The sequence below is a fragment of the Canis aureus genome, chromosome 16 (genome assembly GCF_053574225.1).
Source record: "Canis aureus isolate CA01 chromosome 16, VMU_Caureus_v.1.0, whole genome shotgun sequence".
Taxonomy (NCBI): domain Eukaryota; kingdom Metazoa; phylum Chordata; class Mammalia; order Carnivora; family Canidae; genus Canis; species Canis aureus.
In genome coordinates this window covers 60,724,228-60,741,489 of record NC_135626.1, presented here as the reverse complement: position 1 = coordinate 60,741,489, position 17,262 = coordinate 60,724,228, and the positions used below count along the sequence as shown (strand labels likewise).

The 17,262-nt window shown below is 52.6% G+C and overlaps 1 protein-coding gene across 5 annotated transcripts in view; it reads left to right on the top strand.

Annotated features, from left to right (window-relative positions):
- CYTH1 (cytohesin 1) overlaps positions 1-17,262 on the top strand; it is a 77,698-nt gene that overhangs the window by 32,632 nt on the left and 27,804 nt on the right. The window contains exon 1 of one of the 5 annotated variants that reach the window (XM_077854450.1): positions 4,212-4,656. The exons of 3 other annotated variants lie outside the window; for them this stretch is intronic. In XM_077854450.1, coding sequence (XP_077710576.1) covers positions 4,629-4,656 — 28 coding nt within the window. In that variant the 5' untranslated portion in view covers positions 4,212-4,628. Of the gene's footprint in view, positions 1-4,211; positions 4,657-15,370; positions 15,733-17,262 lie in introns of those variants that run through there. One more of the 5 variants, XM_077854452.1, reaches the window with a different exon arrangement.

Below are 17,262 nucleotides of genomic sequence, written 5' to 3'. Positions count from 1 at the left end.
CAGTCCTGATCACCCTGGGGTGCTTCACTGAGGCTTGAGAGCCTCCCCGGACTCCGCCCTTACCTTTGTGGACAGTCTCTCAGTAACTGTCCACACTCCTCCTTTGAGTGTGCCCTGTCTCCTTGGGACTATGGTGATGTGTAGGTATCTTGCTAAGGAAAAAAACCTCCCCGAATGTTACATGAATATTCATGTACATTTTCCCCTGGGTCATTTTAAACCATTACACATTTGCACATTCTTACCTGTCACCAAAGATGAGGCTGGGGTGAAGGATTAAGGCAATCTAAGGTATTTTATTAATTGAAAATATAAAATGTCTTGAGTCAAAACACTTGTAATCTAACCGCCCTTATGTAGGATTTTAATATGAGTAGCTGGTGGTTCACTTTGTTGATTTAATGCTTATTGGGGGGCCTGGGCCAGTTCCTCTGTCTCCCATATCATCACTCAGATGGCTCTGAGGCCTGGGTCAGTGTCCTGCTTTTGTAGTGTGCCATTGTTCTAGGGTATCACAGTGTCCTTTGAACTTGGGCACAGCTTCCGTTTAAAGAGCTGTGTTACAATCTTATTCTCTTTGGGATTGATGCTGGAGCTGTGCCTGGTTGAGTAGGGCGGTAATTTGTTTGTTTGCCCAGGAAGGCCCGGTTTTATGCCGATTGGCTGACGTGATAAGTAGCACCCACTTGCAATGTGAGAAATGTCCCAAGACCTGGATGATGTGTTATGAAGTCACTTTCCTTATGAGTGAGTCAGTCATATAATTTGGTGCTTTAGTAGTTAAACTTCTATTTTAAGGAACAGGAGACATGCCTCTTCATTCACTACTTCCTTTTTTTTAAGTGTTATTTGTTGCACTAGCTTTGGAGGAGGGATGATCACACAGAAGGTGGTGTGGTGCCCTGCTGGGTGTGCCCGGGCATGCTCCCCATGGACAGCCTTCCAGAACTGGGACAAGAACCTGACTTGGATGGCTCGCTCTCTCCACACAGGGATGGTGGATACTGTGTGAGCCATTTAGAATCCCTCTTTTGAGACATGAACTGGGCAGCCTAGCAAGGAGTGAGGCAGAGCGGAAGATCATGAGGTCCAGAGCACCAGGGCAGGACGGGTGGGGAGGCTGAGGCATGCCCTGTGCCATGGGGCAGGGGCCCTGTTGGCAGCCTGCCACCTGGGAGGTGGCATCTGCATTCTTCTACCTGCCCAGGTCAGAGGGCTCGGGCCATCCTTGACTTCTTTCATACCCACGTGGAATCCATTGGTGAGTCCTTGGCTCTGCCTTAGAAGTGAATAGAACAGGAATCCTATCACTTTCTGTGTAAGCCGTGATCATCTCTTGCAGGGTGGGCTATCGGAGTGCTATCATCACGAAGGAAATCAGGTCCTCCACTTTGTTCCATCCCCTGGCATTGGCTCCCTGTCTTATCCACGGTGGAAACCAGTCCTTAAAATAGCCCACGAGGCCCTCGACAGCCCTCCCCAACCTCCCTACCCCTCCTGCCTTGCCTTCCCCTCCTGGCGCCGTTGGCTCTGCCCCAGCTGCCCCGGCCAGGAGCAGCCATCTGTGACCCCGTGCCTGCCCCAGCCCCACGTAGCATGTGTCTTCCAATGTACGTGTATTTTGCTCCTTGATGCCCTGCCCTTCCCAGCTCCCAGTGGAGTGTAAGCGTCGTGAGGGAAGGTGCTGCGGTCGTCTGGTGCACCTCCGGTACCTGGCACTCTGCAGTGCCCAACACTCTGGTGCTTGGTGAATGCTGAGAGAAGCCGATGGAGGAAGAGATCACAGACCTGCTTGTAACACGTAGAAGCTTCTGGAAGGCAAAGATGCCGCAACTGCTGGCAAAACAAGTGATGGGTTGTGAAAAAAGGTTGCAACATTTACTACAAAGAATTTGTCATCTACAAACCAGTAAGGAAGGATAACCAATAGGAAAATGGGTAAAAAAGATGAAGAAGCAGTTCAAAGAAGAAGAAATACCGCAAATTTGAAAAGATCATCACCACCACTAGTCATCAGGTCGGTGTCGGCTCCAGTCACTGAGAAGCTGTTTCTCGCTGCTCAGACTTGCAGAAATGGAGTTCGTCCTGTCAGGGAAGAGGCAGATGTGGGCAGGGCCTGTGAAGGCAGTACGTGCCTATGCCCAGCGCCATCTGTTCCCGAGAGGCGCTCCACTGCTCGGCAGTGGGTGGAAAGTAGAAGTGACCTGTCCCCTTAAAAGTTGGGATTGGCATCAGAGATCGGCCCTGGCACCAGCGGGTAGACATGCAGATTTGGGAATAAACTGAGGGTTTTTTTTTTTTTTAAGATTTTATTTATTCATTAATGAGAGGCAGAGAGAGAGAGAGGCAGAGGCAGACACAGGCAGAGGGAGAAGCAGGCTCCATGCAGGGAGCCTGACACAGGACTCGATCCCAGGACCCCAGTATCACTCCCTGGGCCAAAGGCAGGCGCCAAACCTCTGAGCCACCCAGGGATTCCTAAACTGAGGTTTTGAAATGGGCCTGGACAGGACTTGACCTGGCACCTGTTGCCGACGGGGACACAAAGGAGAAAGCATGAACTCTGATTTTAACATACTGAACTAAAGATAAGAAGTTGGGTTTCTGTCAGTTGCCTCTGCAAAACAAGGTGGTTTTTAAAAATATACGTGTCTATATTTATTTTTTATTAGGCAAGAAGGGAAACTGTGGGCCGAGGCCGCTGCCCTTAAGGCACCTGTGGCCACATCCAGAGTGTGACCGGAAGCCGCACTCTGGTGTCTTGCTGTAGACGTGTGCGAGCCCAGCCTCAGGACAGCCGGTCCAGGCCTCCTGTGCACCTGCTGGCGCCCTCACCACCAGGACTAGCGGGAGGAGGGGCTCGGGGGTCTGGTGCTGGAGCCAGCCAGAGCCTGGGCCTTGCTGCCAGACACCTTGGTGCAGTGTCAGCTTTCAGACTTTGGGCAAGCCGGGTGACGCCTCTGGGCCTTGGTGTCCCCTTCCACGAATTGGGGCTGAAGAGAACCCCTCAAGGGTGCTCTTGAGATTAGATGAGTCAGCCATGGGCACAAGGCGAGCACCCAGGAAATGGTAGTGATGATGTAGTGATGATGCCCTAGGCACCCATTGTTGTATTGGTCACATGTAAGTAGAAATAACAGGCAGGGACCTTGTAGTCCCTCCTGTGAACACACGGAGCCTGTATCTAGATCCGGCAGCTCTGCTCTGAGAATGTTTGCTCAAGGGATGATCAAAGATGTGCCAGAGTGTGTGCATATGGCTGTTGAGATTGGCGGGAGAATTTGAAACCACTTAAAAGTCTTATAGGAGGCAATTGGTTAAATACTCTGTATCATGGATAATAAATGTAATAAATCTCCATTTATGGTCATGGAGAAATGTTATCAGTGAAAAATGGCTGGTTATAAAACAGCATGTAAACTATTTAATTTTTGTTTCTCTGTATATTATTTCTTTATAGATATTCGTTATTTCTCTATATATACTTATCTCTTGAGATAATATAAATGCCTCTTGAGAGAGATAAGTACTTTTATATTTTACACGACATGAGTGTTAGAAGTATTTGAATATATGTGAGATACATGGAGAGACAAAGGCATACTTGTATATGGTGTATACACAGGGATGGAGTGAGGGCAGAGACCGAAGGAGAGCATAGTGCCCAGAGCAAAAATCCGGAAGAATATAAAAATATACCAAAATTTCCTCAGTGTTTATCCCTGGGTGATGGGATTAAGGCTCTCCCCCTAGTTACTGTCAATCTGATGTCAACAACACACGTGATTTGGGACTGTAATAAGAGTATGTGGGGATCCCTGGGAGGCTCAGCGGTTTTAGCGCCACCTTCAGCCCAGGGCGTGATCCTGGGGTCACGGGATCTGGTCCCACGTCGGGCTCCCTGTGTGGAGCCTGCTTCTCCCTCCTCTGCCTGTGTCTCTGCCTCTCTCTCTCTCTCTCTGTGTCTCTCATGAATAAATAAATAAAATCTTTTTTTAAAAGAATCATGTGTAATAAGAGTATGCGGAAACGAACAGCGTGGTACGGCGCAGTAGAAAATAGAACGGAGATAAAATTGAACTTCTATTGGAAGTGTTGCCCTTGGAATTCTTTTTCCCCTCGGAAATCTGCCTTCCCCTTTTAGCCTGTGACCTCACAGCACACGGTGACGATCGTGATCTCTTAGTCATTCTCTTCGGAAATGTGCTGTTCGCTGCCGGGAGAGCTCCGGGCTCCGCGCGGCTCTATTCTCAGCAAGTGCCCCCGAGCGGAGAGGAGCGACGGCTGGCTCTGCTGCTCCTCCGTGGAAGCCCTGGAAGCCCTGGAAGCCCTGGAAGCCCTGGAAGCCGAAGGCCTGGCCGAGCGCTTCCAGGGAGGGGCCGGTTAACTCTGGGAGCTGCTCGGGCTTGACTTCAGGAACTGGGTGAACTGGGTGGCGGCCCTGACGCTCTGGGGCTGGAGGCTCATTGGTTGGGGAGCCGAGGGGAGGGGTGCTGAGCCGCCCACAGGGGTTCCCGGCCCCACCCAGCCCTCCTGCCAGGGAAACTTTGCTCCGGCGGTTCTTGGCTCTTCGTAGAACAACCTCCGACAACCTCCAGCCACGTCAGGGGCCCGCTGTGTCGGCGAAGATGGTCCTTAAAACCGCAGAGGAGCCTGGTGAGTCCAGTCCCGCCTGGGTGCCCGGAGGGGGCCGTTACGGCTCTTGCTCGCTCCGTGACGTCCTGTGATGGCAGTTTTACTGCCTTTCGGGGAGGAGCAGCAGCAGCGCCCACTCTGGCTTCTCCCGGCGTTTTCAGGAGAACTGGAGAGGGCCTGTGTTAGTGGTCAGGGAGCTGAGGCTTGCGCGCGCGTGTGCAACTCTGTGTATATTTTTTAATCTTTTTTAAAAAGATTTTATTTATTCATGAGACACACAGGCAGAGGGAGAAGCAGGTTCCCTGCGGGGAGCCAGACGCGGGACTCGATCCCGGGACTCCAGGATCAGGACCCGAGCCGAAGGCAGACACTCAACCACTGAGCCCCCAGGTGTCCCAACTCAGTGCGTTTTTCAACCAAAGACTCGCGCTCTTCCCCCCGCCACAGTCTGTCCTTCTCAGTAAAGATCCACCCTCGGTTCTTCTCCGCAGTGACTGTCTGTGTTTCCTGACTCTGAGTAATAGTCCGCCAGGAGCTCAGGGTGGGGGGGTGGGGGCTGCACGTACCCAGAATGAGTGTGACCATGAGAATGTATGGGCATTAGAGCCCAGGTTGGCAGCACCAGTGAGGCATCCGGCTTCATTAAACAAAAAGAATCAAAGGGAATATACAGAGTTAATTTGATCTTCCTCTTTCGGTGTTGGTAAAGACCGGTGGAGGCCCTGCAGGGTCTGTAAACTTCCTTCATCCTCTCCACACCCACACTGTAAACAGGGAAGCTCGAAGGAAGGGATAAGAAACTTGGTGGCTTTTAAATCCCTAAGGATCCTGTAAAAGCTGTATGAGAGCCCCGTGAGCCAGGGCTTTCAGACGCTCCAAAGTCACGGTAGTTTTGTGCGTGGATATGCGTATTTTTTGTGGTGCCCACGCCAGATGGCCATGTTTTTATGCCGTAAGACGAAGCAGGAAAATGTATGCTCTTTGTAGTTAGTAATGAATTATAGGAATAATTTTGAAATAAATATGACGCTATATTTCATAGCAGATTTTGGGAAAGTTAAAACAAGTTTTGGGGGGCTTTTTCTGCTTTTCCTTTTCGATTCACTATAAAATACATTTTCGAGTTCCACCTCTAAGTGCAGGTGGTCTTGGACCATATACACGGGGTGACTTGGAAAGCTGTGCACGGTGAAGGACTTTGGGAGAGAGGGGCATAGAGCTGTTTGTAATAACACTTCGCATTTGAGGGGGGACGATAAAGAGAGGCAAGTTCTAGCTTAGCGTTGAACCCCCCCCCCCCAAAGGGGAACTGTTGTATCTGGAAGGTGAGTCCACAGTAGCCTAGGTTTCTTGTTTTGAAAGAGGAAGAGGACACTTTAGTGAGGATTTGGGACAGTGGCTGTGAGCCTGGCCTGGCCAGACAGTGACCGCCAGTCACCGTGCTGCGTTTTCATCCTCGCGTGCTGCTGGTCCTCCCTGGGGAGCCTGGCCTCAGACCTTTGAGGAAGCCCCGTTAAATAGTCGTCGAGAGGCTGACTCAGAGGGTCCCCTGCCATTGGCCTCCAGCTGTCCTGGAGGCCCTAACATCCAACGTGGACCGCTCACTGTGTGCGGGGAGAGTGGGGCATCATTTAGGGCTGGGAGTCTCTGTGCTGAGAGCCCTTTGCTTGGAATGAGTCACCATCAGGAACTGCTGCGCTTGTTTCCCTCACCCCTCCCTGGAGCGCTTTGTCCTGTTGTCTGTTTGGGACCAGGGAGGCCAGCATTGCCCTTTAACTGCTGCTAAAACAGGTCCTGTAGGGATCAGGATGAGATGTAGAAGTGGCATTCAGGCAGACATAAAAGTGAAGGGAGCACGGGGACTTGACTCTGGTAGGTCCCCAAGATCCCGGAGGGAGGGGAGAGGTGAGTGGCAGCCTGTGCTCCTCACAGAGCCGCCTTTACTAGGCTCCTAGGACCCAAAGAGCACACCTATTCAAGGGTCCGTGGGGGCTTTGAAAATGCCTCCAAGAAGTAAGATCTTTGCCTGCTGCACTCCCCTCAAATCCAAACCTGGAAATTAAAAACGCGTTTTGCCCCTGTCCATACGTGGGGCCGGCGCTCCTCGGTTTCCGTTCAGCGGTCTGGAGGCGAGTGTAAGTGAGAAGCCAGCAGTGTCTTCACTGCCTGAGGTTGGCTTCCAGCGACTTCGTCTGACCTTTTCAATGCTTAGTCCCCCTTGATTTGCCCTCGAACCTTTCCTTCGGGCTGGTGGCCTGTGGAACTGAGGCCCTTGCAAGCCAATGCCGGGCCCTCTCCCGGTGCCTGCCCAGGCCGTCGGGTGCCCCGACCCCAGGTGTGCGCCCTGTCCCCTGGCACCCAGCCAGTTCCCGGCCTTCTTGCCCTGCTTGGTATATGCGTCCACCTGGGTTTCGGCTTCTCCACTTGGGGACTCCCATTTGCCTTCCCAAGTCCTGGTTCAGACACTTGGCCTCTCAGAGCCTCTTGGCGTCCCTGGGTGTCGTCCGAGTGTGCATGGCCACTGTGGCTGCAGGTGCTGAGTGCAGGCCCCCGCGCCTCCCCCTCTGGCCTTCATGTTCTGTGCCGGGCAGGGCCAGAGCTATTTTAGTCTGAGCTCCGAGCACAGGATGGGCACATGCAGATGCTCAATACATGCTGAGCTGAAGTGAATTTGGTTATTCCAGTAAGAGAAAATAAAGAGCTAAGGACTCCGCGAGTTTGAATGGGGTCTGTTGGTAGAGGGTTTATACTGAGTCCTACGTCGGCTGTAAAACTGGAGGTAACAGTGCCCGGTTCATGGTCAGGAAATACACAGGGTTCATAGCTGGATTTTGTTGTCTAGTCCAAGAAAAAAGGGAAATGAAAAAGAAACATTTTAAACTGTGAGATTCTATGTGAGTGTAAAATTCTGTTATTTCTAGGAAGATGCGTGGGATAGAATTAAGTAGCATGCCCCTCCGCTAGGATGTTGGGTTCTCAGGTGGCGTCTAGAACGCTACCCCTGATCCCCTGCTCTTTCCTGTGACCGTGCCAGCCTCGCATTGGCCAAGACTGCTCAGCGTGAGGCGTGCAGGCAGAGGCGACGCTAACGTGCCATAACTAGAAATTAATATTCCCACAGATGTTTCTCACTCCCTTCCTCCTGAATTGAGTTTGTGTTTTGCAAAATCAAAATGGTTACGTTGTTATTTTAGGCAGGAAGGCTTCCCCTCGGACCTGCATCACCACCATCTGCTGGGACAGGTGTTGAAGGGGACTCGCTCTGGTCTGAATTTCGTAGGCCCTCCTGTGAGCACACCAGCGACAAATGCTCACACTGTCGTCATAAGAGGATCAGAACTGCTCTTTTTTTTTTTTTTTTTTTTTAAGAGGGTGAGCAGAAACAAGGTTTGGATTCTGCTCCTCTGAAAAAGAGGACCTTTATCTGTTGCCTGAGACTTTCCGCAGCTTCCTGAGTTCCCTCATTACAGAATACGGAAGCGGTCAGGGCCCCGGGTCCAGCAGGCGGGTGGGATCGTCTCAGGAGCCAGCATTGGTAGAAAGAAAAGGCACAGATTATGGGTCTTGGCGTGCCCAGGTCTGGGCCTTACGAGCCCTCATCAGTATACAGACTGGTCAGGGGAGGCGAGGGCAGGGCCTAGGAAACGGGAGACATTCCAGTTGTCCACAGCCCTCTCGCCCTCTCTGTGGTTCTGGAAGCTTCACCGGAGTATGTTTGTGGAGGGGGCTGTAGAACCTGCATGCAGTTTGCTGCTGGTTGAGGGATGGAGGGCTAGACCTTCCGGAAATGTTTTAAGGTGTCCGGTTCTCACTTTCCCCTCACGGGGCAGCGTGACTGACTTCGCATCCTTCTCACCCCTGCTGCTCTTCTGAGATTTCCTTGTTGGAAACAGACTCTTGGAGCTGCCGGCCTCTCCTGTTTGCCCTCTGAGGAGCCGCAGCTGGGATGGTCGCTAAACGCAGTGTGGTCTTGGACTCGGACAGCCCCCGCAGGGACCGGGCTAGCCCGGTCGGCTCTGCCACCGGGCGTCGTCGTCAAGGGACATCAGGCTCAGCTGGGAGCTCACGTTCGAGAGGAATGCTGGGGCCTGGCGATCTGTGACCACCCACATGTGCCCCCCAAGGACATGCTGTGCCCGGCTCCGTGGCTGCGGGTGACACGCTGGGGGATGCGGAGACCGGCAGGGCAGCTCTGCTGGGGGTCGGCACCCACCCCAATGCCCCCTCTTCTTTAAGAAAGGAACCTCTGGGGACACCTGGGTGGCTCAGCGGTTTAGCGCTGCCTTTGGCCCAGGGCGTGATCCTGGAGACCCGGGATCAAGTCCCCCGTCGGGCTCCCTGCATGGAGCCTGCTTCTCTCTCTGCCTCTCTCTCTGCCTCCTGTGTCTCTGCCTCTCTGTCTCTGTCTCTCATTAGTAAATAAATATCTTTTTTTTTAATATTTTTTATAGATTTTATTTATTCATGAGAGACAGAGAGAGAGAGAGATAGAGAGAGAGAGAGGCAGAGACACAGGCAGAGGGAGAAGCAGGCTCCGTGCAGGGAGCCTGACGTGGGACTCGATCCCGGGTCTCCAGGATCATGCCCTGGGCTGAAGGTGGGGCCAAACCACCGAGCCACCAGGGCTGCTCAATAAATAAAATCTTAAAAAAAAAAAAAAAAAGAAAAGAAAAGAAAAGAAAAAAAAGAAAAGAAAAGAACAGAAAAGAAAAGAAAAGAAAAGAAAGGAAAGGAGCCTTGGCCTTCCTGCACAGGGCAGTCCCGCCAGGTCACCTGCTGACCTGAGGACGAGTCGGTGAATTTGTTTTCCGAGTCTGTGGCTCTTCTGCATCTCCTTTCTCTCCGGTGTCCTAAGTCTCTCTCCCCTCGTACCTTCCGTTGAGCGTTCGGGACGCTGGTGCATAGACTCGAGCCGTGGCCCACGTGGGAAAGGGCGGCAGGGTGCTGTGGGCACGGCGGGCGCTGGGAAGGCAGGAGAGCAGAGTCCAAGTGTGCATTTTCCACAAAAGAAATATTTAGGCATCAACCTGAGCAGATATTTTGGGGTAAACGACTGCTGGTGTTTCTGTATTTTGTGTGGATAGAAACGTTGATGTGAAACGTTGCTGTAGTTGTGGATCCAGATACACAGAGAGGTTGGACATGAGCCGTCCAGGCCCCCAGCCTCTGAGGACGCTCCGCGGCCAGCCTCCCGCGTGTCCTTCTCGCCCGCACCTGCTGTTCCGTGGTTGCCACTACACAGAGCAGGTCTTCGAGAATTTTCTAGATGAGCACTCACAAATCAGCTCCTCCTTTCTTGTGACCACGTTGTGTTTAAGTAGTTTTTAAATTTTGCAATTTCTTAAAAAAAAAAACAAAACAACAACAACTGCAATTTCTGGAGGATGTGGGTTGGGTAAGTTCTTAAATGGAAGTGCTGAATGGAAAGGAACGTGGCTTTTAGGCTTTGGTACGGCAGAGAGGCTGTGCAGGGTTCCACGCCCCTGGCCACCTGTGTGTCCCCACGCTGTCGTCGGGGTCTCCTCTGTCATCAGACGTGTAATTTCTGCTGGACCATTGGAGGGCTGTATGGTGTTCGTGTTTTAATTGGCATGTTTTAGATTTTTTTGTTTTTGGAGAGTTCAAGCATCTTTCCATGTCTGGCCATGTGTGTTTTTCTCTTGCATCTGCCTTCGTGTCCTTTGCCAGTCGTGTTTGTCCTGCTGGGCTTCGTGCTGCTCCCCTTGTGAATTAAAGAAGTTAACCCTTGGCCCATGCTTTGCATATTTGTTATCCGGCTGCTTACCTTTAGCTGCTAGGGCTTCATTTTCCCCTCAGCAGCTTTTCATTTTAATCTGGGAAACACACTTTCCAAAGATCATGACCATGTTAATCCATGCTTTATTCTAGAGTGTTTATGATTTCTTTCTCTACATTAAAATCTGTGACGCAGCTAGAATTTATCTTGATATAAATAAGGTGGGCAACTCCACTTAGTCTTCTCCCCGACAGCTGGCTGGCTTTATTGCACCACCACCATGGGCTGGAAATCCCACCTTTCTTTATATTTATGTGTCTTCTCTTCCTGAGACCCTGTGACCTGAAGTACCAGCAGGTGTGTTGGCATCTCTAGAGTGTCCCCATCAGCGAGCTTCACACACGTCCATCTCCAGGGGTGACTCCCTCACATCACCTTTTTCCTCCTTCATACTTTTCTGAACTAACCATATATACATTTTTTTTTCCTAAGAGCTTTTTAAAAAAATTTATTTATTTATTCATGAGAGACACAGAGAGAGACACAGGCAGAGGGAGAAGCAGGCTCCATGCAGGGAGCCTAGTGTGGGACTCGATCTTGGGACTGCAGGATCACACCCTGAGTCGAAGGTAGATGCTCAGCTGCTAGCCACCTGGGCGTCCCTCCTAAGAGCTTTAATATTACTTTACTTATATCATTTCTGTAAAAATCTTGTTGGTGATGTACATAGTATTTTTAGAAACTGGGACATACACACCGAGGAGAGACCTTACCCTGTTTGGGTCTTCCAACCTCTGCCCACGTCTCCTTTTCTTTTCCTGGTGACTCTCCTGCCCTTACGAAGAGGCCGGCCCTGTCACAGTGGCCATGCTGGCTTTGGGGGCTTGGGGTGGAAGGGAATTTGTCCAGGGAAACCAATCGCATCATACTCTCCAGGATAACAGCCGAGAGGTGAGGATCAGTTTGTACTAGAGGGAGGCCACCGGAAACCTTCCTGGTGTCAGGAATTTATAGCCAAGCCCCCACCCTCTTGTGGGTCACTCACCTCCTGAGCTCATGTTGCAGAGGGAGAAGTGCCACCCCAGGGCTTGAAGGGCAGAGAACGTGGAACTAAGCTTTGTCTGCTTCCTGCCACCGCCTCCTGGCTGTCCTCCCTGCTGCACCGCCCCCCAGCTCAGCCTTGCCCTCTGCAAAGAGCCGGAGGTAGAGGACTCCGAGAGCAACCTCTCCAAGCAGAATGCATACGGCCCTGGCCTGCCAGGCGCTGTGAGGAGGCCCCATCTTGGTGTTGCCCTGCCTGGGAGTGGCCACTGAGACCTGCTGTGATGCAGAAGGCGGGTGCCCAGGCTGGCGCCTCCAGCCCTTTGTCAGACTTCAGAAACCCTTCCTGGGACCCCATGCGGCTCTGGTAAGGGCCAGTGTCCCGTTCTGGGAGCCGGGGTTTTCTGCTTTGGGGTTAGAGTAGAAACGACAGCTCTCTCTCGAGATCTCCAGGCCCTTCTCCGTGGGAACAGGTGTCTGCCTCTTGTGAGAAGTATTTACACATCTAGCTTTTACTAAAGAAAAATTAAGTACTTTTAAGTATCAGGAATGGATTACAGCTATTAAAGCTCCGTGTCTCGGTTGTCGCATGACGCAGAGCAGAGATTGAGTGAGGCTCTCTGCCTGGGTCAGCCGGGGTCTGGCAGGGCCTCACGCTTGGGCCCTTGATGAATGGCAAGATTGGAATTCAGCTCCACCTCCGAGGTTGTGCAGATGCCCCTGCGTGTGTGGTGGAGGGTCTCCGGGGCTGGTTCCATGGGCCGAGGCCTCATGGTGGGAGGCAGGATGTGAGCTGTGGTTGGGCTGGGAGCGCTGGCAGGGGCAGAAGACACTCGTGTCTGCGCCCCGACTTCTGAACCCCAGTTCTGCATTAGACAGGTGCCGAGTGTCCCCGTCACTGTTCCTTGGTGACCCCCGAAAAGCCTCCAGTCCTTGTTCTTTCTCAGGCCCCTCGCAGCCACTCCCCGCTCTTCCTGGGGTGCTCCTGTGCTTCTCCTGCCACTCAACCCCAGCGTAGACTCCAGAGGCTTCGTGTCAGGGGGACCCAGTGTGACCCCAGCTTCCCCCACGTTTCCAGCACGTTCTCCCCTTTCCACCCTAAGACCATCACTCTCCCCAGTCTGGAGGGGCCCCTCCTTCCTGGCTCCGATCTTCAGACTAGACTCCAGCCTCAGGTCCTGTGTGGAGCCTTCTGGCAGCGTGGCCGCCGTGGTCACGGTGTCCCACCCCCCAGCATCTGTTGCCACAGTTCCTTTGCACGTACCTGCCTGACTCTCTTCTTTCGAAGGGAATAGTAACGATCTCTGTACCTTCTACACTAGCTAACAGGGTGCCTTATTCATGGGTGGTACGCTTCCTTTCTTTTTTTTCCTTTTCTTTTTTTTTTTAAGATTGTTGAATTAACAGTCTCAAAATCATTTTGAAAAACTTTTATTTTCTCTCTGTGGATTTCCAGAGTTGACTAGCTCACCTGTGAATGGTCTTTATCTTTGATCACTGTGAGTTCATGAACTTGATGATGGGGCTGTTTGTTTTCGCATCCGTCTTCTTTATACATGAGGAGGGACGCTGCAGACTTTCTGTTGATAGTTTTTCCTTGAGCTTCTTGTCTGCTTACATCTTGGGTCGTACTGTCCGTGCTGAGAATTGACTATTGTGGGCTTTGCTCCCAGCTGCCTGTGGCCCAGATTCCAGCTGACCCTTTGCCCAGCGTCACATGCTGCAGGTCGGGCCCAGCTGCAGATCCTCTGGTCACTCCGTTGTAGCAGGTGCGGTATGTGAGCCTGGTGTGTTATGACCTGGGCTGGCACAGGAGGTGAGAGGTCAGCAGTCACCTGCTGGGATTTGTAAATCTCTGCTGTATTTGTGTAAAAACTAGGAATGTGGGCAGCCCCGGTGGCTCAGCGGTTTATTTATTTATTTTTAAAAGATTTTATTTATTTATTTATTCATGAGAGACACAGAGAGAGGCAGAGACACAGGCAGAGGGAGAAGCAGGCTCCATGCAGGAAGCCCAATATGGGACTCTGTCCTGGGAATCCAGGATCAGGACCCGGGCTGAAGGTGGCGCTAAACCGCTGAGCCATCCTGGGCTGCCCTGGCTCAGCGGTTTAGCGCTGCCTCTGGCCCAGGGTGTGATCCTGGAGACCCGGGATCGAGTCCCATGTCGGGCTCCCTGCATGGAGCCTACTTCTCCCTCTGCCTCTGTCTCTCTCTAATAAATTAAAAATCTTAAAAAAACAAAAAACAAAAAACAAACTAGGAATGTTGCCTCAAAAAGGGGCTAAGTGTATAGCCCTGGTTATACACTTAGAGTATGAGATCTTACTGGGCAGATGAAACCCCTGGTAGTAGGACTGCATTGGCAGGCGGTAAACTGCACGATACAGACACAGAGAGAGGTGGCGTGGGGGGAGATGTTAGGTGATGACCAGCAGGTGTAAACTGAGAGGGGAGCCTGGCCACCGTGACCCCAGAGTTTTCCCTGTGAGCAGCAACTCTTGAGGAATGGTGAGAAAGAGCCCCTAAAAACAAGAAGGAGGTGAAGAGATGCTGGGAGTGAGAGCTCTGGTGGAGCCAGGAGGAGGAGGACCTTCCACCGCGGGCAAGAGGTGGGTGCCCTGGCAGATGGCAGGAGTGGGGTGCGGTTCTCAGTCTACACCTTTGTTGAAAGCTGGTTTCCATTTGCAGCCTGAGACAAAGAATTCGTAAATAATTTTAGGGCTTATTTCTCATAGACTTGATAGGATTCTTACAGATGAGAACTGCCATTTTGGTACAAAAATAAAGTTGTTCATATTATGGCTGTTTCTTAAAAAATGTAGGCTGGGCTGCAGAGTTGGGGTATTTGGGTTGGGTCTGGAGACCCTGTCCTGGTGACAAGGAATCCCCAGAACATGGAGCCCACATTAGTATGGCGAGGGGCGCGGAGGGGACAGGCCTGCGGGGGGTGCCTCCTCTCGGCACTTTCCTAAGGACAGCAGACTGGAAGGCAGGGGAGGGCCTGGGATGTTTTGGTTTTATTCTCTCCTTTGTTGTTTATATGGAGCAGTGGTTTCCAGGCTGGGCAGTTTTGCCTTCCAGGGGACATTTGGCAGTGTCTGGAGACGCTGTGGTTGTACATCTGGAGGTGAGGTGGTGGAGGCGCCCTGGCATCAGCAGCTCAACCTCCTGCATTGTCCAGGACACCCCCGTGAGGGAGACTGAGCCACCAGAAGGTCGGCAGCACCGAGGTCACAGAGCCCTGATCTGGTGTCATGGCTTCTCTTTTGCCTCCCTGCTTGTTTGGCATTTGTTTTTAAAACCTTACGTCTCTTCCCTCACTAGTCAAAGGCAGTGTTCCCCCGAGTGGCCTGCAGAGAGCGGCCTCGAGTCATCTTCTGGTCTACCTTCACGTGGGAGCCACATCTTGGGGTCCGAGGCTCCAAGCCTGGGTGTTTGATGATGCCCCCTGAAGTTTCAGAGCCGCTGCTCTCTGGTTGCAGGGATGTTCCTTGTCACCAGCCCACTTAGAGTATTCTCCCCGAGGCCAGCAAGGTCAGCCTTCGAACTCCTCCTAACCAGCGTGCCCTGGAATGGGACGTTGCCACCTCTGGTGACCGAGTGGAAGGCAAGCCCTCTGCTAGAAAGGCCGGAGCACACCTGTGTGGGGCACGGGGGCAGCCTGGCCGGCGTCACTGCCTGCCCCCCGTCCCGCAGGAGCAGGAGGAGGGGCTGCAGGGGCCCTCCGCGGGCCTCCCTGTCGTTTCTGGGCTCGGTAATGAGAGGGCGTCTAAAGGAAGGGTTAACATCCCCCCAGCGAGGCAGCCATCAGCCTTCTGCTTCTCGGGGGTGAAGAAAAGCGAGCGCAGCCTGCCAGGAGCGGTGCAGCCCTCCCCCGGGAGGCCGCGTGCGTGGGGGCAGGAGGAGGGGCCGCTGTAATTGCATTCATGGAAATCCGCCTGCCTGCGCGGCGCCCGGCGAGCACAGCAGCGAGCACAGCAGCTCGCACGCCAAGTGTCAGCCGGCGGCCGCTCCGCTCCTGCTCCGCCGGCTCTGCCCCGGCAGCCTTCCCCTCCAGGACCAGCGCTCTCTCCACCCTCGGTTTCCACTTGGCCTTTGTTTCCTCGCTGCCTCCTGTACCCTGGCTGTGCCGGCACACATGCCGTGCTTGCTGCGCCCCTCCGTCCCCCTGGGGCAGTGGGAGCACCCAGGAGCCGGGGACGGCGGGGTGGCGGTGGCGGCCCACCATGGCCTCTGAAGCGGAGAGCTGCCAGCTGCCCAGGCTTTGACGGGGGCTGCCGGGACGCTGGGGCTGCAGGAGAGGGGACTCGCCTTGGGTAAGAGGCCGGTGGATGGCGCGCGAGCTGGTCGCGTAGAGTACCACGCAGAGTATGCGGATCCCGCTCTATTATGCTTTGCTGCCAGCCTCTCCCACCGCGCAGCAGAGCCGATGCGTGCGGCAGCGTCTCTCTGCATGACTGCCTTGTGGTTTTGCATTCTGCTCTCTCCTCCTAGGGTTTTTCCACTGGCTCATCGGGGTAGATGTTCAAATGTTCAGGGGGCTTTCTTCTAGGCCTGAGATTTAGGAACAAGCCGATGGCCAATTTTGGTGGCCCTGCTTCGGTGAGGTGACGAATAGGACAGCGGGAAGCAGGGGGACAGGTTCAGGGTGATTCTCTCTCCTCTGGACCCACCCCATGAGTTTCTGTTGGACTCTTTGACTACTTTGGAACCATTCCTGGGGAAGGGGGTGTTAGCCCTCCTTCCAACAATATGTCCAGAAAAGGAGTTGGAATCGCACGTTTCATTTGATCCTAGGGGTCCATTCCAGCGATTAGGCCGACCGAGAGCGTTTCAGTGTGCCAAAAAATTAAGGGCTTTACGAAGAGCTGGCATAGATTGGTTTCAGGAACAGGTTAAATGAGAACTGATTTGTTAAAGCCCCACTGAGCCCCAGTTCTGGACTGAAAGGGGTGTGGTGGCACAGCTGTGCAGTGGGAGACGGCAGCTGGCACGGGGCGTTTCTGGAGCCCCTTCCCTCGGGAGAGAGGGGCAAGCACAGATGACTTGGTCTGTCTGCTGGGGTAGGGAATTCCCAGGCTTTCCCCGAGAGCTGAGCACTCTCCTCTGTCTCAAGGAGGCCAGCGCGAGAAAATGGTTCTCCCTGTTGGGCTGGTCCAGCCCTGCTTTCCATTCCTGTGATCCTTTCAAAAACAGCTTTGCAGACACAGATTGGAAGTCTGAACGCCAGAAGGAATCCTGCTGCAAAACTCCAGCTGGATCGGATCTTACCACTGCCAGGCTTTAGAAAAGGTGGAGAGGTTTTAAAATGATTATTTCCTAGTTTTTACCTTTTATTGAAAGCAGATGTTAACTTTGTTTTTCTAAACCAAACTTTTAGGATACAATTTTATGACTTCATCCCTTTTACTACCTTGAAATTTGACCTCATTTCCCTTTGGTTGGCTGGTTAGTGCTGGAGTTCTAGGATTTGTTAGATAAAATGTGTCCGTTCCCTTCTGTGTGTAAGGTAAGAAGATAAAATACCTTGTTTTTTTCTAAGACAGTTTATGGGACTGTTTGGGGGTTTTTTAAATAAAGCTTTTATTTTTAAGTAATCTCTGTACCAAATATGGGGCTTGAACTCACAACCCTGAGATCATGAGTTGCACGCTCCACCGACTGAGCCAGCCAGGCATCTTTGTGGCTGTTTCATACATGTTCTTTCATTTGAGAAGGGCTGTGATGATGACAGACCCATTCCGGTTGGGGCTGGATGAGGCGGTGGTTAGCCCAAGGTCACAGAACTACCTCGGCAGGGAAAGCCCCCAGCAGGTGTCCCCTCCCACCCCAACCCCAGTTAGCCT